This window comes from Pelophylax lessonae, assembly GCF_965119305.1.
Source record: "Pelophylax lessonae genome assembly, chromosome: 3".
In the NCBI taxonomy this organism is placed as follows: domain Eukaryota; kingdom Metazoa; phylum Chordata; class Amphibia; order Anura; family Ranidae; genus Pelophylax; species Pelophylax lessonae.
The window spans coordinates 36,769,542-36,795,002 of NC_138770.1; the positions used below are offsets into that span (position 1 = coordinate 36,769,542).

The 25,461-nt window shown below is 44.4% G+C and overlaps 2 protein-coding genes across 2 annotated transcripts in view; both read right to left on the reverse strand.

Annotated features, from left to right (window-relative positions):
- The window catches only part of LOC309550282 (uncharacterized protein), a gene marked incomplete at its 3' end in the record, with an annotated part of 308,158 nt that overhangs the window by 133,346 nt on the left and 149,351 nt on the right, over positions 1-25,461 (reverse strand). The window contains exons 7-8 of the mRNA XM_082250687.1: positions 5,130-5,357; positions 3,903-4,109 (exon numbers count right to left, since the gene is read on the reverse strand). Coding sequence (XP_082106813.1) covers positions 3,903-4,109; positions 5,130-5,357 — 435 coding nt within the window. The remainder of the gene's footprint in view (positions 1-3,902; positions 4,110-5,129; positions 5,358-25,461) is intronic.
- On the reverse strand, positions 547-15,311 carry LOC309549983 (uncharacterized protein; the record flags this gene model as incomplete). The annotated part of the gene is made up of 2 exons (XM_082250458.1): positions 15,223-15,311; positions 547-1,128 (listed from the first exon to the last, which is right to left on the reverse strand). Exon 2 carries the CDS (start codon positions 1,006-1,008, stop codon positions 547-549), a length of 462 nt encoding a protein of 153 aa, XP_082106584.1. The 5' UTR covers positions 1,009-1,128; positions 15,223-15,311.

Genomic DNA, 25,461 nt, shown 5'->3' on the forward strand with positions numbered 1-25,461 from the left:
GCTGGTCAGCTCCATCTAGTGACCAAAAGGGGGCATTTTTCCCCAAAATACCTTAATCTGTAAGAAGTGCATATAACTGCATTAAGGCGACTAGATGGAGCCAAGGAAATCAGTGTATAAACTACAATATGGCCAACACTCTTCACAGCTGGGCGAATGCTGGTCATATTCATTCAATTATTTAAAAATAATTAGACTTCTAAGTGTTTGTGCAAGGTTACACCACAAAATGTACTCAGCCAATGAAAGGTAATGACTCCATTTTTATTTTTCTCCTGCTATCAATGGCCAACACGGTACAAAACTTCAACCATGTCTTTGATGATCTCTGATCTCCTTATGAAGTGTTTCTTACATGATGAAGATCAGCCATGGAGTATATCTGAGGTGTATATCAGGGTGTGCTTCTTCCCCACATGAGAGTTGTGATGTCCTGCAACATTCATATAGAAGACATTTCCCACACTCAATACACTAATAAACCTTGAGGGTTGTGTGGGTTCCCTGATGTGCAGGAAGACAGGACTTCAGTGAGTAAATATTCCCTCACTCAGGACAGGAATACGGCTTCTCCCCCATGTGAGATCTCTGATGTCTGTTAAGAACAGACTTCTGTGAAAAACGTTTCCCACACTCAGGACAGGAAAGTGGCTTCTCCCCCGTATGAGATCTCTGATGTCTGTTAAGAACAGACTTCTGTGAAAAACGTTTTCCACACTCAGGACAGCAAAGTGGCTTCTCCCCCGTGTGAGATCTCTGATGTAAGTAAAGATTTGACTTCAGTGAAAAACATTTCCCACACTCCGTACAGGAATAGGGCTTCTCCCCCGTGTGAGATTTCTGATGTCTGTAAAGTGTGGACGTCTGTGAAAAACTTTTCCAGCACTCAGAACAGGAATACGGCTTCTCCCCTGTGTGCGATCTCTGATGTATGTTAAGATTGGACTTCTGTGAAAAACATTTCCCGCACTCAAGACAGGAGAATGGCTTCTCACTTGAGTGATACATCTGATGTATTTGAAGACTGTACTTGCGTGAAAAACATTTCCCACACTCAGGACAGGAATGTGGCTTCTCACCTGTGTGAGATCTTTTATGCACATTAAGACTGGATTTAGAATGGAAACACTTCCCGCACTCAGTACAGGAAAGCCTCTTATCTGTTGGAAGGACGGCACCATCCCTCATAGTCTGAGGTTCCTCAGGGTAGGAGGAATATGTTGGTCCATCTACACTGTGTGGTGCCGGATGGACATTTGATGTAGTCGGGTTTTCTCCTGGACTATACTGTGTGATGTCCTCATCTTCTACTTTACAGTCTGGAGACAAAGTGAGACAATCCTCTGAGGTTTTCCTAATCTCTCGTCCATCTACTAAAATAGAAATAAAAAGATTATTACTAGACATGAGCAGATTGGTTCCCCTAAACCAGGACTCCGCCCACATCAGGCAGCTTTGTCTCTGAGGGTCTTACAACTCCCCCCTCAGGGTAACTAGTAAATGGGTCCTCTGATCTCCTACCAGTTCATTTCTTTATTCATGGACCTTAGTCAGAGAGTGAGGAAACAACGAGAACTGTCTTTTATAGAAGTGACAGAGTGAAGGGGATTATAGGACGAGTGTCCCCACCCCCTCTGTCACTCATTGCTATCTTCCCAGCACTTCCTTATTTAGTCCATGATTTAGTCATGAATAGCAGCGGGGCCACCATCATTGGGTTATTGACTCCTCTCTCATTATCACTTTCTGTCTAAGGTTCCAAAGTTTGAGGATGTTATCACATTATTATCAACATGTAAAAGTCTGTGCTCCAATCAAATCATCAGATATAAAATGTCTAGCTGGTAGAAAATGGGTGTAACAAAAGAGAATCCATATTATGTGTATATATAGCAGTGGGTAGAGGGGAGAGAGCAGAATCCAGGACTATGTAATGTACAACATATTGTATAAGATACAACAGATAGGACTATATAGTATCAGAATGATGTAATGTACAACATAGAGTATATAGTGCAGGGGTCTGGAGTATGTAATGTACAACATAGAGTATATAGTGCAGGGGTCAGGAGTGTGTAATGTACAACACAGAGCATATAGTGCAGGATATAGTGTAAGGGTCAGGACTAGTGGTTCACCGAAATTTTGGCGGCCGAAAATGGGCCTATCCCATTTCGGCCGAAAACGGGTCAAATATGCCGAAAATTAGTACAAAAAGCATGATTGAGCAAGACTCCTCTAGGTGGTGCCGTCCATCCACATGTAAGGACCGAAGTAAGCCGTCCATCACAGGAGGAGAGGTGCCGGTTGTCTCCTGTGATAGTCCGGGTCCCAAGCGGAGCTGTGATGCGGAAGTGAAGATGAAATACGGCAGCGTCACCCAGAAGCCTAGTTTCTGAGCATGTGCCAAGTCCCAAACGGACATGCGCGCTCTTTCCTCAGCTTCCGGGTGACGCTGCCATATTCTTTCATCTTCACTTCCGCATCACAGCTCCGCTTGGAACCCAGACTATCACAGGAGACAGCCGGCACCTCTCCTCCTGTGATGGATGGCTTACTTCCGTTTTGTCCTTACATGTGGATGGACAGCACCACCTAGGAAACTTTCTCAATCATTGATACAACAGCCTTTTCATGCCGTGGCTTCTTGTAAGTTGCTACATTTATTTTAACACGCTTCAATAAAATCTGTCTGCACTTAGAGTGCTGTTCTGTGCTTTTTGTATTTGTTCCAGAGTTTTCTCACTTCTGAGAAGAGCTGTTTGGTGCAGTTGAATATCTTATTCAATGGACTTTTTTATGGACATTCCATACTTATTTATCAATTTATTTTAGATTTTTTTTCCTCCCCTTCCCTTTTCCAATCCCCTCCCCTTTTCCCTCCTTCTACTAGCATTCAGTCATTATTTATGTTGGATGTTTTTTCATGTCTCCTTCTGAAAATTAATGGCTGCCGCAGTCGGTGTCCTCCGACTTAAATTATATTAATATTAATAAAATGATAGAAAAACTGTTTTAAAATCATTTGGGGGAAAAAAGCCATTTTCGGTTTCGGTTTACGGCCAAGGGCATCCTGAATTTTCGGTTTCTGTTTCGGCCCAGAATTTTCATTTCGGTGCATCCCTAGTCAGGACTGATAATATTGGTATTCAGTAATCAGTGGATGTTAATAAATGTTCACACAAGACAAGTTGCAGAGGTCCCACACCGCTGCCTCCCATCTCCTGAGACTGCACTCAGTGAGACTATACAGACATATCCCTCCATCTGGCACAGCCAGCAGACAACACAGCAAGTAACTCTGGGAGAATTGTTCTGTCAGAGATCTTGCTAGATTCAGGTATGGGGCAGAAGCCCCAAGACACATACCCCAGGTGCCTAGGTCTAGTAACACCTATGCTGAACATGAACATTTTTCTGCCAGCTGAACCCCAGAATCTCCATAAATCCAGTCTAGATACATAAATTGTGTCTGCAGCACAGAGAAGGAAGATTATTCGAGAGGAATACAGGACGGGGAACACAGCACAGGAAAGTGACCAGGGGATTACAGGCTGATATCACCCAGTCCCCGCCCTACTCTGGACCAATCAGTGAGCAGTATGGTTGGAGGAATGTATTTAGTGTTAATGACCCACCTGTGCTGATCTCTGTAGGAGTGTCCTCCTCTATAAATGTCCCCGTTATTCCATCCTCCTCCATAGACTGCTGATCATCCCTCACATACGTCTCTTCTTCTTCTGCTTTAACCTCAAATTCTATATCGATTGGATCGCCACTCTGAGTCAAAAAATGGGAGAGAATATCATCTGTAAAATATAAGCTTTATTATTGTGACATCACATGAAAAATCCACACATTGTCTCATCAAGTCCATGTTCTAGATACTCCATCGCACCAACCTTGTAACAGTGAGGGATGGTGTGACCTTCCTGTGTGGAATCCCGGGAATACAGAGGACGGGGACATCTCTCTGGTGGGTTCCTGGTATTAGGTGGCTCCATCATATCCTTGTGTCCTTCTGAAAACTCCTCCATCACTCCATACTCCTCATCCTCCTCTTTATACTCTTCCTTAACATCAATATTATCATCCCCGAGGTTTCCACTCTGAATATATAATAAAACATTCATTGGTCACTAGAGATCGGCCAAACACCCCCCCCCCCCCCCCCCGTTTGCACAGAACTCCTGAACAAAGAAAAAGTTCTGACCTGAACAGTGAACTCTATTAAAATTGAATGGTCCCTAACTTTAAAAAACAAAAGTCCCCATTTTGAAGGCTTATATGCAAGTAATTGGCCATAAAAAGTATATGGGGGCCCAGGTACTGCCCCGGGGGACATGTATCAATTCAAAAATAGTTTTTCAAAAGGATTGTTTTTGAAGGAGTAGATTTTAATGATGTTTAAAGTGTCATGGTTGACAATGGATCTGAATTGGGGGACATTATTTAAAAAAAACAAAAAAAAAAAGGAATTGTCAAACTGTCCCTGTGTTTTAATTACTTTTTGGTGAATGGGTAGGGGTACAGAGTACCCCATACTCATTCACAAAGGGGGCTTCCAGATGCTGATAAGCCCCCCACCCACAGCCCAGGGTTGTCGGGAAGAGGCTCTTGTCCCCATAAGCATAGAGACAAAATTATTTGGGGTGGGGGTGTGGGCAGAGGGCATGTGGCCTGGTTTTGTTCAGGAGGGGGAGCGCCCCCCCTTCCTGGCCTGCCAGGCTGTATGCTCGGATAAGGACCTGGTATGATTGGGTGGGACCACTACTGCGTTATTTCTTACACTTTATTATTGCCAGCAACGTTTTTTTTTTTTAAATACAGCTGGGGAAGCGCATTGACAGCTGATGACTCGTTGGTTGTTAAGGACACTGCGGCGGGCTTCCCGACCCCGCTCCTTAACAACCAGCTATTCACTGTGCCCTGATTGGGAAAAGCTGTGCCTGATTAGGGCTTAGAATGAATGCACTGTGCAGTGCCCTGCAAATTTGGGTGTTCGCCAAACGGGTGAACAGGCAATGTTAGGGCCAAACTTTTGCTAGGCCCGAACCGTTTGCTCAACTTTAATCGTAACAAACATGCTGTGTATAAATCAGAACTACCAATAATTGTCAATCATCTACCTGATGATGGTGAGGGATGGTGTGACCTTCCTGTGTGGAATCCCGGGAATACAGAGGACGGGGACATCTCTCTGGTGGGTTTCTGTAGCTGGATGACTTCACCATGGTGTCCTGGTAAAGATCTTTGTGTCTCTTTGGAAACTCGGACTCCTCAATCACCCCATCCTCATCATCCTCCTCTTTTATCTCTTCTTTAACCTCAACTTTAGAATCTCTCAGGTTTCCACTCTGAATATATAATAAAAATGACATCAATTGTAACAATGCAGATAATGTACAGATCCTAATGATAATATCAGTGATTGTTCCTCATCTACCTGATGATGGTGGGGGATGGTGTGATCTTCCTGTGTGGAATCCCGGGAATACAGAGGACGGGGACATCTCTCTGGTGGGTTTCCATTACTGGATCCATCTGTAGGAAACACACACACTGACTGAATACATTGTTTCTATGTGTTTATCAGATGATGGGGGATCTAGGTGGAGCCTCCGTACTGCTCTCTCCTTTACAATAAAGTCTCCTCTTACCCGGTGATGTGAGGGGCGGCTGATTCTCCATCATGACGTCCTTGTAGAGATCCTTGTGTCCTTCTAAATACTCCCACTCCTCCATGGAGAAATAGACAGTGACATCCTGACACCTTATAGGAACCTGACACACACAATGATACAGTCACCATCCAGACACATCCCTTGTCTGTTACTGGATAATGTCCCAGAATTCCCAGCACTGCTCACCTCTCCTCTATGTTCTCTCTGGTAACTTCTAGAATCTTCTTTGTATTTCTTCTATCAGGGAAGGAGGTGGAGGCAATGTGATGGTCATATGATCTTCAGACTTCACAGGGGGAAAACTCTAGATCTGAACACAAATAGTAAAATCAAATGATATTTCCACAATCCTCCTCACCTCACCATTCAGGTTTCCATTTTATTAAAGCCTTACATCAGACTGAGGTATAATTTATCCACACAGGAACCCCACAGTATGCAGGTAAAAGCTTGTTGCAGGCATTCTGACCTCATTACATACAACACAGGACCAACATTCCCACTTTGCTAGTGAGGATGCCAACAGTCTGCCCACATCCTAAGAGCATGAGAAAAAAAAAGCCAGATGGAGGGACACTGGGGGGAGGAGCTGTGAGGTCAGTGTGATGTCATAGTATTCTCTAATATTCTCTGACTGTTGATGGAGGGTCACTGGTAGGGGGAGCTGTGAGGTCAGTGTGATGTCATAGGACATAAAGGCTCTGAATGGAGGGATATTTGGATTGGAAGATTTGAGGGGCTCTCTTTATTAGGCTCTTGTGTAGACCAAATCATTGTTCCTGGGTCTGTCAGGAATCTGTGAAAGCAAGTTCTCATGTGAGCAGGTGACGTGCGCAGGAATGGAGTGTGAATACAAATTTTCTCTAGAGCTCCTAATGGTTGGGATGGATTTTGCTGCATGCTGGTGCCAAGTTTCCTCCCCCCAGGGTCACTGCAGGTGTGGAGAAAAGCTGTGTAAGAGGATATGGAGGAGAGATGAGGAGGAGATCCAGGAATCAGGATAAAGGTCAGGACAAGGAAAAGACGAGCGTATCCAAGAGATGAAGCCGGGGTCACTACACAGAAAATCAATCCAAGGAAACAACAGGCAGGACGAGGAATAGCAAGAAGGAGCTCAGAGACAAATGAGAATATTGCTCAGCCAGTGGGAGATTATCTCAGCATGACTTACATAATGAAGGAGATGAGGGGGGAGGGGAGGAAGTCACTTAAGGCAGGGGTGACAAATTTGCTTTGAATTTAGGAGCCAGCTAAAAAAGTTAGGAGACAGTTTTTTAAGGGAAGTGTGGGTTTTACAGAGCCCAGGGCAGCCCAGGGCAGGTTAAGTAATTTGGGAGTAATTTGTGGGGTGCAAAATGCAGGAATTGGGGTGCAAGGTGCAGGAGAAGAATGCATGACATGTTGTCCTGTGTGCAGAATGCAGGACATGTGGTGTAGGGTGCAGAACACAGGACATGGGGTGCAGGGTACGGAAGATGGGTGTAGGTCACCACAGGACATGGGATGCAGAAGGGTGCAAAACGCAGGATATGGGGTGCCGGGGAAGGGTATAGTGTGTAGAATGAAGGACATGGGGTGTAGAACACAGGACATGGGGTAAAAAGTACTAGAGAAGGGTGCAGGTCACTGCAGGACATGCAGAAGAAGGGGGTAGAACACAGGACATGGGGGGCTGGGGAAAGGTGCAGAACGCAGGACATGGGGTTCTGGGGAAAGGTTTAGTGTGCAGAATGCAGGGCATGGGGTAAAAGGTACCAGAGAAGGGTGTAGAACACCGCAGGACATGGGGTACAGGAGAAGGGTGCAGAATGCTGGGCATGGGGTGCAGCAGAAGGGTGCAGAATGCAGGGCATGGGGTGCAGGGGAAGGGTACAGTGTGCAGATAGCAAGACATGGGGTACAGGGTACCAGAGAAGGGTGTAGGTCACCACAGCACATGGGATGCAGCAAAAGGGTGTAGAATGCAGGACAGGGGGTGCAGGGTGCAGAACGTAGAACAAGGGGTGCATGGTGCAGGAGATGGGTGCAGGACATGTGGTGCAGGGTGCAGAATGCATGACATGATTTACAGAGTACTGGAGAAAGGTTCAGGTCACCGCAGAATGCAGGACAATGGGGTACAGGATACTGGAGAAGGGTGCAGGTCACTGCAGGAAATGGGATGCAGAAGAAGGGTGCAGAATGCAGGACATGGGGTGTGCAGTCCAGGATGTTGTGCAGAACACACGACATGGGGTACAGAACGCAGCACAAAGCGGGCAGGACATGGGGTGCAGAATGCAGAGCATAGGGTGCAGGATGCAGAATATGGAGTGCAGGAGAAAGGTGAAGAACGCAGGACATGGAGTGCAGGCTGCAGGACATGGGGTGAAGGGTGCAGGTCACAGAAAAACATGGGGTGCCATGTGCAGAACAGTAATGCACTCCCCCTGTGTCCTTCTGCATGTCCTGTCCAGCAGTGTGTGAGAGCAGAGTGGATGCAGAGGACAGCTTGTGTATATAAAGCAGCGTGTCCCTCCCTGGCTACTTTGCAGGCTTGTCCTGGTTACTACTGTAAGGACTCTGTAGTCCTGTCTCTCAGCACCTTGTGGGAATCTTTATGGCAGTGCTGAGGTGGCACCATGTTAGAGATTCGTTCCAGCTCCTTCCTCTCTGTTCTGCCGGAGGGCTCTGCAGGGACACAGGCAGCTGTGGGTAGAAGGAGCTGATGCTGACAGTAATGCGACCGTGGAAAGGAGAAAGATCCGCAGTGGGAGCTCAGTGAGATGAGTCCTCTCATACCGCGCTCAGCCGCTGTCCTGCCCAGTCCACCCCTGACTTCAAAGCTCGGGTGTCACTGTCTCCTCCTCCGCTCCCCTCACCATTCCGCCAGGCCCCTACTCCGAGCCACATTCCTGTTTGATTAATGTGTCTGGGTTTCAGGCAGACACATTATTCAGACCAACAGTGAAAATGGGCTGACAAGAGCCCAGGTGCTAGGACGCCATTGCTAATTGCCATGGCAATCTGGGTTTTGTCAAGCCCTTACTTAAGGTGACCATAGATACATGGAAATTTAGCTGGTTCAACAGGGATCAGTCACATTCCATCCATGTGTGGTCACTGCCGGAAAAAAGTCACTCCATAAGTGGCTAACGAAGGGTTGCCAGTGCCATCTCATCCCTTTAAATCAGGACACACAATAATTACACAGGTTCTGAGGCTGATTAAGGTGGTAGATAAACTCACTTAGTGCTTTATGAGCATTATATTAGCCTCAGAACCTGTGTAATTATTATGTGTCCTGGTTTAAAGGGATGAGGTGACAACCCTAGGCTGAAGCCAATAGCTGCATCACTGATCTGTGTGTTCTGAGAGCGGAGGAGCGCCCCCATTGTCAGAATACAATAGTGCAGCAGGGAGGATCCTCCCATCCCCCTCCAATGTGTGGATGGGGGAATTGATTCAGTTTTTTTACTCAGCCCGCTGGCTGAACGATAAAACTGAACCATGTATGGTCAGCTTTGGAAGCAATATATATTATTCATCAACTGATCCCCCTGAAGAGGTTAATCTAGGTTTCCACACTATATATGTGTGTATCATCATCTGCTGGAGATAAAAGACGTCACAGTGACTATGGAGGAAGAGGACGGACATGACGGGGGGGGGGGGGGGTTACTGGGTGTAAATAGAAAATAAGATCGTATTACCTCCTTTGCTGCCTCTTCAAGCAATGTCTCCTCTACTTCCTCCCAACTCACCTCTCACCTGGAACTTCCTGTTTGTGCCCGACATCACTTCCTGTCTGTACCCGACATCACTTCCTGACTGTATTCCATAGTGACCTTCTGTCTGGGTAGACGTGAGATTACCACCTTGTGGAGCTCAGAGGAACTGCAGCCCTGAGAAACGCCTGGTAGTGTCATTTTTTTTTTTTTTAAATTGTTGCTCTTTTTTTGTTTATAGCTCAAAAAATAATCACTGAGGTGATCAAATACCACCAAAAGAAAGCTCTGTTTGTGAGAAAAAAAGGACATCAATTTTATTTTGGTATAGGGTCACACGACCGCGCAATTGTCAGTTAAAGCAACGCAGTGCCGAATCGCAAAAAATAGCCTGGTAGTTAAGGGGGTTAAACCTTCCAGGGCTGAAGTGGCTAATGTTGTTCATTTAATGGAATAAAGTTGTTATAACTTTCATAAATGAGTGTTATAAATTATTTTAATGTTGTGCTTACCTTGATGTACTCCTCTTGCAACACCTGAAGTATGGCTTCGTAGGTCTCCAGGATTATTTGGCCTAGGGATTGTGCGGGAAATGACAGTGGATAACGTAAGGTCTTCAAACGATTTACCAGTGGCAAGATATCTCAAGGTTGTGATGAGCCTTTGTTCTGGTTGTAATGGACAGCCTCATCACAGTGTCCTCCCTCTGCAGCGTTGGCTTCACCAATGCGAGCAGCTCACTAAAGGATTCCTCTGACATGCGTAAATAGTTGTGGTAGTCATCTGGATTATTATCCTTTAGTTCACGTGGAAGAACCATATGTGAATATTGGTCCCGGCTAATCAACCACTCCTTGGACCAAATCCGGCGATTCCTCTTTTTCTTCAGGGTAATGGACATCAACCCAAGAATTTCTCAAAATATTCTACGAACATATCCATCACAACCCGCAATCAAACATCTGGATGTATGTGAGTTACATGGGGTTTGTGTTTCCAGTTTACAAAAGTAGTTTCCTTTGTTTGGGCGATCGTTCAATAAATTTATATATGTTTTTATTGTTATCAAACGATCATTGCCATCATGTAAACGAGTGTATTCTGTCAACTAGCGGCCAATTCGCTTTCGACAGACAAAAAAATCTTTCAGTCAGCAAACGGTCAAAATTCTGTGCGTGTATTGCCAGCATAAGTCTCTCAAAGACTTCAACCAATATAAATCTGACCTCCAAAAATGCTTTTTTTATATTTTTTACTTTATATCACTCTCATTAACACCTTCTCATCAAGCCCCCCTCTACTCTTCTCTACCTTTAATTTTCTACTTCGTCCTCCGCCCACTAACTCACTCACTGCCCAGGAGATCGCCAATTACTTCAAACATAAGATTGATGCAATTTGTGAGGAAATCTCCGCTGTACAGGTACCTTCTCCTCTTAACAACTCATGCCCACAAGTACAATCGTTACCTCCCTCATTCAACCCCACCGCTATAGACGAGCTTGCTAAATTTCTTTCTAACGTCCAGCTAACCACCTGTCCTCTGGACCCTGTTTCCTCGCAAATGCTACAGTCACCCTCTGACTCTATTCTACACTGTCTAACCTACATCTTCAATCTCTCCCTCTCTTCTAGCATCTTCCCCAACTCTTTATAACATGCTCTAGTCACCCCCATACCCAAAAAGCCCTCACTGGACCCCACCAGTCTTCACAACCTATGCCTCATCTTCCTGCTCCCCTTTTTATCCAAACTCTTGTAACGTTTGGTCTACAACTGACTGAACGACCACCTTGCCGAGAATAACCTTCTTGATCCCCTTCAGTCTGGATTTTGCCCTCAACACTCCACACAAACTGCCCTCCCAAAACTAACAAACGATCTACTAAGGACCAGAACCAATGGATGCTATTCTTTACTCGTACTCCTGGACCTTTCTGCTGCCTTTGATACGGTTGACCACCCCCTCCTCCTCACAAAACTCCACATTTTGGTTTCCACGATTGTACTCTTCACTGGTTCTCTTCCTATTAATCCAAATACACCTTTAGCGTTACCTACAATTCTACTTCTTCCTCTCCTCTTCCTTTCTCTGTTGGAGTCCCCCAAGGTTCTGTTCTTGGATCTCTCCTATTCTCGATCTACATCTCCTCCCTAAAACAGCTAATAGCCTCCCATGGCTTTTAATATAATTTCTACGCTGACGACACCCAAATTTATCTCTCTACCCTTCAGCTTACTCTATCAGTCTCCTCATGTATCACTAATTTACTGACAGACATATCAGCCTTAATCACACCACTTCTTCAAACTCAATCATTCCAAAAACAAGCTCATAATATTCCCTTCCCTACATGCACCTTCCCCTGACTTCTCTATCAAAATCAGTGGCTCACCTATCAACCTGTCCCCCCATGCCATGGTGCTAGGTGTTATCCTGGACTCTGAACTCTCTTTCGGCTCCACATGAAATCACTTTCCAAAGCTTGCTGCCATAACTTCTACATCTCCAAAATAGGCCCTTCCAATCAATAACCCCACAAAGCTTCTAATCCACTCCCTGGTCATCTCTCGCCTTGACTACTGCAACTCCCTCCTCACTGGCTTACCTTTACATAGGCTATCCCCCCTTCATTTCCTCATTAATGCTGCTGCCAGACTCATCAACCTTACCAATCTACTACCCCTCTCTGCCAATCCCTCCACCCTACCCACTCACCCAACTAATTAAATTCAAAATACTAACAACAACTTACAAAGCCATCCACAACTCTTCCCCCAGCTACATCACTAAGCTAGTCTCTAAATACCAACCTAATTGCTCTCTTTGTTCCTCTCAAGGCCTCCTGCTCTCTAGCTCCCTTGTCACCTCATCCCATGCTTGCCACCAGGACTTCTCTAGAGCCTCTCCGATCCTCTGGAACTTCCTGCCCCATTCTGTCAGACTATTTCTTTCTCTGTCCACTTTTAGGCGATCCCTGAAAACTCAGCCTATCTGGCCCCCGCCTAACAACTGTAGATTTATTTTCTCCATTAGCCCATCCCCCACAGTTATTACCTTTTGTATCACTTGACCCTCCCACCTAGATTGTAAGCTCTAATGAGCAGGAACCTCTGATTCCTCAATTAAATTGTATTGGAACTGTACTGTGTGCATTCACATTGTAAAGGGCTGCGCAAATTGTTGGCGCTATATAAATCCTGTATAATAATAATAAATGACTGCCTAGTCCAGCCTTTCTCAGCCAGGGTTCCTCCAAAGGTTCCTAGGGGCTCCTTGTCACTTCCTTGGGCTGTATATGGAAGTGTCCCCTACCAGCCGTTTCTGGATACTGAAAAGTTTTTCATCATTGCACCGACACACACAATTTTTTTTTTGTTTAATATATTTTTTAATATCATTTTAATTTTTACAAGAGCACAGAAAGAAATCAATAAAATACTAAAAGTTTAAATCTAATTGTTCAGGAAATGAAAAATTGTCTGGAATGTGGAGGCGGAGTCGGTAATAACTTGTGTAGAATACAATACACAACGTGTTACATTATTATAACAAAGTATTGTAGAAAAGATCACACCATAGAAAATGGGGGAAAGGAGAAAATAAACCAGGATATGAAGGTGACATTTGTGTACGAGGAACACCTGAACAATTACCACCATTTTATTCTCCAGGGCAGCCTTTTGCAACCTTTTCAACACAGAGGAACCCTTGAAATAATTTTCAGGTCTCAGGAAACCCCTGCTAACAATGACTATATTTACAACTGATGATACATTACTAAGATTGGGAAGAATTAACTTTTTCAAGATAGCTAAAAAGATGAATGGTGTCAAGGGAACTTATCTGAGAGGCAGAAATTGCTCATTGCTCAAGGAACCCCTAGCAACCTCTGGAGGAACCCTAGTTGAGAACCACTGCTCCAGGGCCTCTGCTTTCAGAAAATATATGTTTAGGGGTTTTATCTAATCTTCAGGCCTAAAATCTGCATTTTACCATGTGTGCAAAAATAATGCAAACACAGCTCTGGCAGTGAAAGATTTAATGTGAGCTAGATGGGATCACTCTGCTGTGGTCATATTAGAGCTCCCCCTAGCTGCAGCCTGGCAATAACATTGCTAGGAGGTCTATTCATTTATCTGCTACATACTTCCCATCTTTATATAAACGTCTCCTGACATTTAGGGGTAAATATTAGAACATTTACATAGCAATTCTCTGTGACAATGCATGTACATTCCTTCTGTGTGATTGGGGAAACAATGAATGTTATTAGGAGATTTGCTGTGCTGGTTGAATGTTTTCCATTGATTTAAAATGGAAAATGTTGTATTTGGACACAGGATGGAGCTAATTGCTATGATACTTAGCACCATCTAAAGGCCAAATTAGGTATTCTTGGTTTTCAATCAATAGCAGGTTTAATCCTTTGGTTTTATTGTATTTATGTCCTTCAATGTTTACAGTACTCATAAATACATGAGTATGATCTCAGGTATTTGTATGAAACCCCCCTGACAAAGAAAACTAAGGGGGTCAATGCAAAAAAAAAAAAATTTGGATGAGTGTGACAAGCATGTTTCCAGCCATGTCAAATTCTGGCCATATTTTAATAAACACAGTGATTTCCTATAATCGTCAGCTCCAACTAGTGGCCATAATGAGTTATTAGTTCCAAAATACTTCAATCTGGAAAAATAGTTCAATACAGCATTATGGCCACTAGATGGAGCCAATGATCATAGGAAATCACTGAATGAAATAAAATAAGACCAACATTTGTCATGGATGAATGAATGCTGGTCAAATTTTATTTTATAAAAACTTTTAATATGTAGGTAAAGTGGTAACTATTGAGCCAATCACTTCATCAAACCACACCTAATATCTCCCCTTCAAAAGGAAAACAAATTATTTACAGAAAATCAAACAGTATAAATATTTTCCAACCAATGAACTCCACCCAGACAAGATATGTAGAAATATAAAGACAAGCGGTGTTACCTCTCGTGCCGAACTCCGCCAAGCCACACAAACCCACACAGGAGCAAAGGAAAGAAGTTCTCACATAGTTTATCTCCAAGTTCTCCTTCCCTATGGCTTCTCTCCCATGTGTGATCTCTGATGTCTGTAAAGAATGGATTTCTGTGAAAAACATTTCCCACACTCAGGACAGCAATATGGCTTTTCCCCAGTGTGAGATCTCTGATGTCTGTAAAGATAGGACTTGGATGAAAAACATTTTCCACACTCAGGACAGGAATATGGCATCACCCCTGTGTGAGATCTCTGATGTGTGCAAAGATTGGACTTGTCTGAAAAACATTTTCCACACTCAGGACAGGAATACGGCTTCTCTCCTGTGTGCAATCTCTGATGTCTGTAAAGGGTGGGCTTGTCTAAAAAACATTTACCGCACTCAGGACAGGAATACGGCTTCTCTCCCGTGTGAGATCTCTGATGTCTGTAAAGAATGGACTTCCTTGAAAAACATTTCCCACACTCAGAACAGGAATAAGGTTTCACCTCCATGTGAGATATCTGATGTCTGTAAAGAGCAGACTTGTGTGAAAAACATTTGCCGCACTCAGGGCAGGAATACGGCTTCTCCCCTGTGTGCACAGTCTGATGTGTGTAAAGATGGGACTTGAGTGAAAAACATTTCCCGCACTCAGGGCAGGAATGCGGCTTCTCCCCTGTGTGCAATGTCTGATGTGTGTAAAGAATAGACTTCTGTGAAAAACATTTCTCGCACTCAGGACAGGAATAAGGCTTCTCACCTGTGTGAGATCTTTTATGCACATTAAGTTTGGATTTAGAAGGGAAACACTTCCCGCACTCAGTACAGGAAAACCTCTTATCTGTTGGAAGGACGGCACCGTCCCTCACAGTCTGAGGTTCCTCAGGATAAGAGGAATACAATGGTCCATCTACACTGTGTGGTGCCGGATGGACATTTGAGGTAGCCGGGTTTTCTCCTGGACTATACTGTGTGATGGCCTCATGTTCTACTTCACAGTCTGGAGACAAAGTGAGACAATCCTCTGAGGTTTTCCTCATCTCCCGTCCATGTGCTAAAATAGAAATAAAAAAAGATTATTACTAGACATGAGCAGATTGGTTCCCCTAAACCAGGACTCCGCCCACATCAGACAGCTTTGTCTCTGAGGATCTTACAATTCCCCCCTCAAGGTAACTAGTAAATGGATCCTCTGAATCTCCTACCAGTTCATTTCTTTATTCATGGACCTTAGTTAGAGAGTGAGGAGACAACGAGAACTGTCTTTTATAGGAGTGACAGTGATGAGGGGATTATAGGACAAATGTCCCCTCCCCCCTCTATCACTAATTGCCATCTTCCCAACACAAGAAGTCCTGCACTTCCTTATTTAGTCCATGATTTAGTGATGAATAACAGCGGGGCTGAGCCCAACCAGAGGTCAGAGGGTGAGAATGGGGGGACAACAACCAAGATGAAGACTGGACTGATCCTGAAGACCACCATCATTGGGTTATTGACTCCTTCCTCATTATCGATTTCCGTTTAAGGTTCCATAATTTGGGGATGTTCTCACATTATTATTAAAAAAGTCTGTGCTCCAATCAAATCATCAGATATAAAATGTCCAGCTGGTAGAAAATGGGTTTAACAAAAGAGAATCCATATTATGTGTATATATAGCAGTGGGTAGAGGGTAGAAGTCAGGACTATGTAATGTACAACATATTATATAAGATACAACAGACAGGACTATAGTATCAGAATGATGTAATGTACAACATAGAGTATATAGTGCAGGGGTCAGGAGTAGAGACTGAATACATTGTTTCTATGTGTTTATCAGATGATGGGGGATCTAGGTGGACCCTTCGTACTTCTCTCTCCTTTACAATAAAGTCTCCTCTTACCCGGTGATGTGAGGGGCGGCTGATTGTCCATCATGACGTCCTTGTAGAGATCCTTGTGTCCTTCTAAATACTCCCACTCCTCCATGGAGAAATAGACAGTGACATCCTGACACCTTATAGGAACCTGACACACACAATGATACAGTCACCATCCAGACACATCCCTTGTCTGTTACTGGATAATTTCCCAGAATTCCCAGCACCGCTCACCTCTCCTGTCAGCAGCTCCATCATCTTCTTAGTGACTTCTAAAATCTTCTGTGTGTTGTGTCTTGTAGGGATCAGGGACGGAGGTGGGGGGATGGGGATGGGATTCTGGATTCTCGAGGATCTTGTGGTCATATTATGAGATTTCCTTCTTTTGTCATTTTCAGTAGATTTCTTTATTATTACTGTACAGTTCTGTGTTTTACAAAGATAAATATCACTCTCCCACAGGGACATCTTAATATCATCATGGGTCTCGGGGCAAAGTAATGCACTGGGGCCCCTACCAGCCTGCTAAAATGTATGCACCTACTCTCAAAAATAAAAGTAGAAATAGTTGATAGAATGAAACAAATTAATAGATTGTAAAAAAATAAGAAAACATGCCATAAATAACAGACTAATAAACACAGTACAGGGGAGCAGGAGGGCATAATACAGGGGAGCAGGAGAGTACAGTATGTGGGGGCAGGAGGGAAAAGACAGGAGAGTAGAAGGGCACAGTACAGGGGAGTAGAGGGGCTCAGTACAGGGGGGTAGAGGGGCAAAGTACAGGGGGTTAGAAGGGCACAGCACAGGAGAGTAGAAGGGCAAAATACAGGGGGGTAGAAGGGCACAGTACAGGGGAGTAGAAGGGCACAGTACAGGGGAGTAGAGGGGCACAGTACAGGGAGTAGAGGGGCACAGTACAGGGGAGTAGGAGGGAAAATACAGGGGAGTAGGAGGGGCACAGTACAGGGGGTAGAGGGGCACAGTACAGGGGGTAGAAGGGTAAAGTACAGGGGAGTAGATGGGCACAGTATGGGGGGGGTAGAAAGGCACAGTACAGGGGAGCAGAAGGGCACAGTACAGGGGAGTAGAAGAGCACAGTACATGGGAGTAGAAGGGTACAGTACAGGCAAGTATAAGGGCACAGTACAACGATGTAGAGGGGCACAGAACAAAGGAATAGAAGGGCACAGTACAGGGGCGTAGAAGGGCACAGTACAGGGGAGTAGAAGGGCACAGTACAGGGGAGTAAAAGGGCACGGTAAAGGGGAGTAGAAGGGCACACTACAGGGGTTAGAAGGGCACAGTACAGGGGAGCAGAAGGGCACAGTACAGGGGAGCAGAAGGGCACAGTACAGGGGATAGAAGGGCACAGTACAGGGGAGTAGAAGAGCACAGTACATGGGAGTAGAAGGGTACAGTACAGGCAAGTAGAAGGGCACAGTACAACGATGTAGAGGGGCACAGAACAGGGGAATAGAAGGGCACAGTACGGGGACATAGAAGAGCACAGTACAGGGGAGTAGGAGGGAACAGTACAGGGGAGTAGAAGGGCACAGTACAGGGGGTAGAGGGGCACAGTACAGGGGGTAGAGGGGCACAGTACAGGGGGTAGAGGGGCACAGTACAGGGGTTAGAAGGGCACAGTACAGGGGATAGAAGGGCACAGTACAGGGGAGTAGAAGAGCACAGTACAGGGGAGCAGAAGGGCACAGTACAGGGGAGTAGAGGGGCAAAGTACAGGGGAGTAGGAGGGAACAGTACAGGGGAGTAAAGGGGCATGGTACAGGGGAGTAGAAGGGCACAGTACAGGGGGTAGAGGGGCACAGTAGAGGGGAGTAGGAGGGCACAGTACAGGGGAGTAGGAGGGCACAGTACAGGGGAGTACAAGGGCACAGTACAGGGGAGTAAAGGGGCATGGTACAGGGGAGTAGAAGGGCACAGTACAGGGGGTAGAGGGGCACAGTAGAGGGGAGTAGGAGGGCACAGTACAGGGGAGTAGAAGAGCACAGTACAGGGGAGCAGAAGGGCACAGTACAGGGGAGCAGAAGGGCACAGTACAGGGGAGCAGAAGGGCACAGTACAGGGGGGCAGGAGGACACAGTACACAGGGTGCAGGAGGGCACAGTATGGGGGGAGGGCAGAAAAGCATAATACAAGAGGGCCAGGTGGGCACATTATAGCTAGGTCAGGAGTATAGGAAATGTGGGGGGGGGGGGCAGCAGCACACCGTACAGGGAAAGGAGTGCAGAGTACGGGGGGAAAGGAGTGCAGAGTATGGGGGCCCAGAAGGACACTATACAGGGGACAGGAGAACAAAGTATCGGAGGCAGAAGTGCACAATACAGGTGGTGGTGGTAGGAGGACACAGTACAGAGGGGGTGGGGAGAGCACACTACAGAGGGGTCAGGAGGAAACAGTATATGGTGCAGTAATGTATAATACAGATATTGTCTCCTCAAGCTGAGCAGCACAGGGAAGCTACTGTCACAGATCTTACCTGTTCTGGTAGCCTGTTACTGGGCTAAATATACAATTAGAATAATATCCCCCCCCACCCCCCATGCCTTCCTCCCACAATTCCAGTGGGATATATGGAAGAGGAAGATCGGTGGGGATCGGAGCTGTACATATCCCACATACACAAACAAAAATAGTAAAATGCTCCATCTGGGGGAGGGGTTCTTCCTTAACTCCTGGAATATAGTGGGGAAGATGTCATTCGGATTGTAGATTTAGCCCAGCGATAGGCTGCTGCTGTACCCACAGATCAGATTTCAGGAGGCTCCCGGGGACACGGCTATCCCGGGACAGCTTAGTAAAAACATTGACTGACTGGTCCCAGAAAGTTAGTATAATGTAATGCAAGATTATCAAGGGCCCCTGGGCAGTGCCCTGCTTTCCCATAATCCCTCACCTCTGTGGTCAGCTCTTTCAATATAGTCAGATTTATAGCTCCTTCTAGAAGTCATATAATAGAGTCACTAATGTTTTACTAGTAGGGCTCACTGACCCACCAGTAAATGTTACCCATGGATTTAGGAGTCAGTGGGTGTGGCATGCTGGTAATCATGGGTCTCACTAATTGGACTAAAGCTGCAATTGTTCTCTCCTATAACCAATGCCGCCATCTTGTGCTGTAACCAAAAATCATAGGCTTCATACCATAGACATAACTAGAACCTACAGGGCCCCAGTGCAAGAAACCATGAAGGGCCCCCCCCCTGACTTTCCCCTTCAATCAGAGCCCCGGGCTTCCAGTTCTGAGAGTGCATCCATGGACACCCTCCCAGAACCCTGCTTCCCCCGTGCACCCTGGGGCACACATTCAGCACGCTCTGTGAATGCTGAATCCTTAGGACACAGCTGATCACAGATCACGGTACAGAGCCAATCACAGCAGTCCTTTACCATGTGATCAGCTGATCACATTTAAACAGAGTTGCTGGTTATCAGCAGCCCTTTCCTCCCACACTGTGTCTGTGTGAGGGAAAGGAGAGCCGCTAACCATAGACATGTGCAATTTGTTTCGGTCCAAATGTAAATTCTGACAAATTTTGGGTTATTCAGAGATTCAGATGTATCTGAATCTCCGAATTAAATAGTTATGAATTTCATTAAAATTTGTTTAATTTTGCTTTGTTTATTCGCTTTCTCACAAATTTTCAAAATATTATAGGAATGATTCAAATTCAAATTGGTCTAAAAATGATCAAACAATTTGAATACTGTGTGAAAAACTGGTTGTTAAGGAGTGGGTCGGGAAGCCGACCACCACGTCCTTACCAACCGTTGAGTCATCGGCTGTCAGCGGGCTTCCCCACTGAAAACTGGAATTTAACAAAAGAATGCCGGCAATAGAAGATTAAAAAATAAATATGGCATTGGGTCCCCCCAAAATCCATACCTGATCCTTATCCGAGCATTAAGCCACAACACAAAATTTCGACAATTTCTTTATTAAAAAATAAAAATAAAAATGTCTCCTTATGTAGATCCATCGTCAATCACGACGCCCACCACACCGCAGGACCGGAAAAAAGAAAAAAAAACCTTCAGCCTCATTGAACGCTCCCACCAACTGCCTGCCCCACCGTCTGACATTTCTTAAATAGCTAAGGAGCAGAGACACCTGATGACATCAGCAGGTGACCCCTACCCCCTTGTGACATCATTGACCCAGCATGCCCCGGTCAGTGATGTCACAAGGGAGTGGGGTCACCTGCTGGCGTCATTGAGTGATTCCACCCCTTAGTTATTTAAGAAATGTCAGATGAAAGAGAAGGCAGACGTTGGGAGCGTTCAACAAGGCCGGAGTTTTTCTTTCTTTTTTCAGGTTCCGGCAGTGTGGAGGTGGCATTATTAACATTAGATCTACATCGGGGGGACATTGTTTTTTAATACAGGAATTGTCAAAAACCTGTGTTGGGTCTTTATTCACTTTTTTCATAAAGGGGTAGGGATACTTTGTACCCAATACTCATTCACATAGGGGGGGGTCGGGCTGGGATCTGGGGCCCCCTTGTTAAAGAGGGGTTCCAAATTCTGATCGATCCCCTGCCCGCAGACCCCCACAACCACCGCCCAGGGTTGTGGGGAAGAGGCCCTTGTCCCCATCAACATGGGGACAAGGTGCTATGGGGGCAGAGCCCCCCTGCTGCAAAGCACCCTCCAAGTTGGATTTTGGGGGGACCGCATATCATTTATTTATTTTTTTCATTTTGGCGTGGGGTTCCCCTTAAAACCCATACCAGACCCAAAGGGCCCGGTATAGATTGGTGGGAGGGACCCCAAGGTGTTTTCTAAAGTTTTCATTGCTGGCTTTCTTTTGTTTGCATTTCAGCTCTCAGCGAGGAAGCCCGCTGAGAGCTGATGAGTCATTAGTGGATAAGGATGCGGCGGCCGGCTTCCCGGCCCACTCCTTAACAACCTAAGTATTCTCAAAAGTAGTGATCGACCGATATCATTTTTTATTGCCAATACCGATACCAATATTTTGGTCATTGGGTATCGGCCGATATTTTCGGACATTTAAAAAAACATTTTTTTTTATTTTTCACAGGTACTCTTGTGGTGAGATCTGGGGGGTCAAAAAAAAATAAAGACCCCAAACCCCTCCTTTGCACTTTAAAGCATTCAAAAAGCAAAGTTTGGCTGTTTTGAATGCTCGCATTTTTTTTAATTCGCCGCCGAGTACCCGGAAGTGATGTCATGACATCACTTCCGGGTTTTTGCATGTAGACCCGATCAGAGCCGAATGCGGCTTTGATCGGGTCTTCAGTGGCCATGTAGGCTGATTGCCCGGGTCTCCAGTCCCACCGGGGGAGCTGCGGAAGGCGGCAGGAGGGGGGGGAACGTCCCCTCCCGCTCCTTGTAATGACAACCGAGCGGCTTCTCAGCTGCATCAGTTGTCATTACAAGACAGCCGACCGTCGGCTATGGACGCCGGTACCGGGGTGATTCCTTTAGGTGCAGGGATCACTCCGGTACAAGCACTTTCCTGAAATATCGACAATATCGGTAACCTCCGTGGCCGATTCCGATATATCGGCGGAAAGTGCATATCGGCCCCTGATATATTGGCATTGCCGATAATCGATCGATCACTACTCAAAAGTGTCAGTTACTGTCCAATTTGTCCGTTGTAATATTGCAGTCCTGCTATAAGTCGCTGATCGCCACCATTACTAGTAAAAAAAAAAAAAATCCATAAATACTGTACAGCCTATAGTTAGTAGATGTGATAACTTTTGTGCAAACCAATCAATATACACTTATTGGGAATTTTTTTTTTTTACCAAAAATATGTAGCAGAATACATTTTGGCCTAAATTAAATGAAGAAATTCGATTTTTAATTTTTTTATTGGATGTTTTATAGCAGAAAGTAAAAAAAAATGTGACCTCCTATCAGTGCCCATCAGTGCCATCTATCAGTGCAGCCTCATCAGTGCCTCCTCAGCAGGACTCTGAGCTGAGAGTGTCTGTCTTATACAGCTCAGAGAGAGCCGATCTGCTCCTTCTCCTCCCGCCCCTCTCCTCCTGGGATGCTGAATGTTCAAATTCCGCTGATTGGCTTCACACTTCCCATGGTGCACACAGGAGGAGAGGCACAAGAGGAGAAGAAGCAGATCGGCTCTCTCCTCTCCCATCCATGTGAGGGAAGGGGAACTGTTAGTGCAGGCTCCGGGCTGTATGAGAGATGCTCTCAGTTCAGAGCCCTGCAGTCAGCAACACCGCTGGGGCCCCCCAACCCTGGTAGTTCCACCACTGGTAAATACAAATTATGTATTCATAGTACTTGTGTAGATGTCATTATTGATTAGCAGAACATCCGTATTCTTAAAGTGACTCTGAATACCTCCCAGTCAGATTTAACCCCTTCATTACACTCACCTTTCCAGTCAGCAGGCTGAGGATCTCCAGGGTGAGGTTCAATATCGTCTCATTCCAGGGAAATTCCTTCCTTACATTCTTCACAAAACTCAAATTCTCCTGATTCTCCATCATGACGTCCTTGTAGAGATCCTTGTGTCCTTCTAAATACTCCCACTCCTCCATGGAGAAATAGACAGTGACATCCTGACACCTTATAGGAACCTGACACACACAATGATACAGTCACCATCCAGACACATCCCTTGTCTGTTACTGGATAATGTCCCAGAATTCCCAGCACCGCTCACCTCTCCTGTCAGCAGCTCCATCATCTTCTTGGTGACTTCTAGAATCTTGTCCATGTTGTGTCTCTCAGGTTTTAGGGAGTCACATGGAGGCACTGTGATGGTCATATGATCACCTGACTTCAGAAGAGGAAATCTCTGTATTGAGGAACCAATAGGAATATCATGTTAGAATCCCAGAATCCTCCTCACCTCTCCTAGCAGGTCTGTGTTTTATTCATAGAGATAAAAGTAATGTCATGTGACCTCCCAGAATCCTCCTCACCTCTCCGGTCAGGTCTGTGTTTTATTAATAGAGATAAGAGTGATGTCATGTGACCTCCCAGAATCCTCCTCACCCCTCCGGTCAGGTCTGTGTTTTATTAATAGAGATAAGAGTAATGTCATGTGACCTCCCAGAATCCTCCTCACCCCTCCGGTCAGGTCTGTGTTTTATTAATAGAGAAAATAGTGATGTCATGTGACCTCCCAGAATCCTCCTCACCCAACCAGTCAGGTCTGTGTTTTATTAATAGAGATAAGAGTGATTTCATGTGACCTCCCAGAATCCTCCTCACCTCTCCGGTCAGGTCTGTGTTTTATTAATAGAGATAAGAGTAATGTCATGTGACCTCCCAGAATCCTCCTTACCTCTCCGGTCAGCAGGGAGATGATCTCCAGTGTGAGGTTTAGTATCTTCTCAGTCATGTGACTCCGGTCCTCCTGCATCCTCATTGGTGCCGTCATTTGATCTATACGGGTCTCCTTGTAGACGGATAACGTTGGGAAATGAAAGTAAGAATTATTTGGACGGTATTGGTCACACAATAATAGGATGTGGATGTGAGGATCGTAATAGGAGGGTTACTGTTCATTTTAGGACTACTGCCCCCATGGGAACACATTTTGTTTGGACTGTTTAGTGTTTGCTACTTTTTCAAGGTCGTGGGACCCTCTAAATCAGAAATCCCCTTTTCTCTGTTGGGTTTGTTTGCTTTCTGAACTGGATTTGATTAGTTTTAGATCTGCAGAGAAGTAATGATGAATATGATGCTTCCTTTGACTTGTTTGCTCTGAGGCAGTGCTGTGAGGTCAATGTAGGGTCATCATCATGTCCAGGAAAGGGAACTTGCTAACTTTTGGTGGAGTTGCCGGCTTATCAGGATAATTGCCAGAACTCCTGCTGCAAGGCGCCAATCTCCGGCAGCCTACTGACTGACAGGAGTGATGTCAATGTTACTATATGCAGTAAGAGAAGGGATTGGATTGGATAGCAGGAGGATGCTGCTGGTGGAGTAGAGAGCGGTGGGGGAGGAGTCTATTCTCTTCCCTCCAATGGCAGCCCAGTGTGGGTGGCAGGAGGACAGGAAGGGGGAGGACTTTGGTTGCCAAGCATACTGTAGTATCCAGGACATTTTACAGAGTGGCAGTGCTTTCCTTGGGCTCTGAATTCCAGCACTGAGCATTGCCAGAGCCTGGATCATGGGAAGGTATTGGAATGGCTAACCAGTAAGTGATAAATATATAATTAGTGTTACACAAAATAAATATCTATCCAAATGTGTAAAAATTAAAAATATGTATAAATATATATATATGTGTATAACCCTCATGCAAAATATTCCAATTTCATCTTAAAATGTTATATCATGAATAAAATCCAATGATGAAAAGTAAATAAAAAAAAAAAAAAAAAATTATATATATATATATATATATATATATATATATATATATATATATATATATATATATAGTTGTGTACAGTGCGATTCCTAAAAATTATATAAATATATATATGTGTATAACCCTCAAGCAAAAGATTCCAATTTCATAATCCTAAAATGCTTTATCATAAATAAAATCCAATGATGAAAAGTAAATAAAAAAAATATATATATAGTTGTGTAAAGTGCAATTCCTAAAAATTATATAAATATATATATTTGTGTATAATCCTCAAGCAAAAGATTCCAATTTCATAATCCTAAAATGCTATATCATAAATAAAATCCAATGATGAAAAGTAAATTTAAAAAAAACATATTATATATATATATATAGTTGTGTACAGTGCAATTCCTAAAAATTATATAAATATATATATGTGTATAACCCTCAAGCAAAAGATTCCAATTTCATAATCTTAAAATGCTATATCATAAATAAAATCCAATGATGAAAATTAAATAAAAAAAATTATATATATTATATATATATATATATATATATATATATATATATATATATATATATAAATATAGTTGTGTACAGTGCGATTCCTAAAAATTATATAAATATATAATATGTGTAATAATGTGTATAACCCTCAAGCAAAAGATTCCAATTTCATAATCCTAAAATGCTATATCATAAATAAAATCCAATGATGAAAGGTAAAAAAATATATATATATAGTTGTGTACAGTGCGATTCAAAGAAATGAATATAAATTGTGCTAGAAGAAAGTGCAAAGTGCTAAATCACAAGTGTGTATCACAATAAATCCTTGTGCTTAAATAT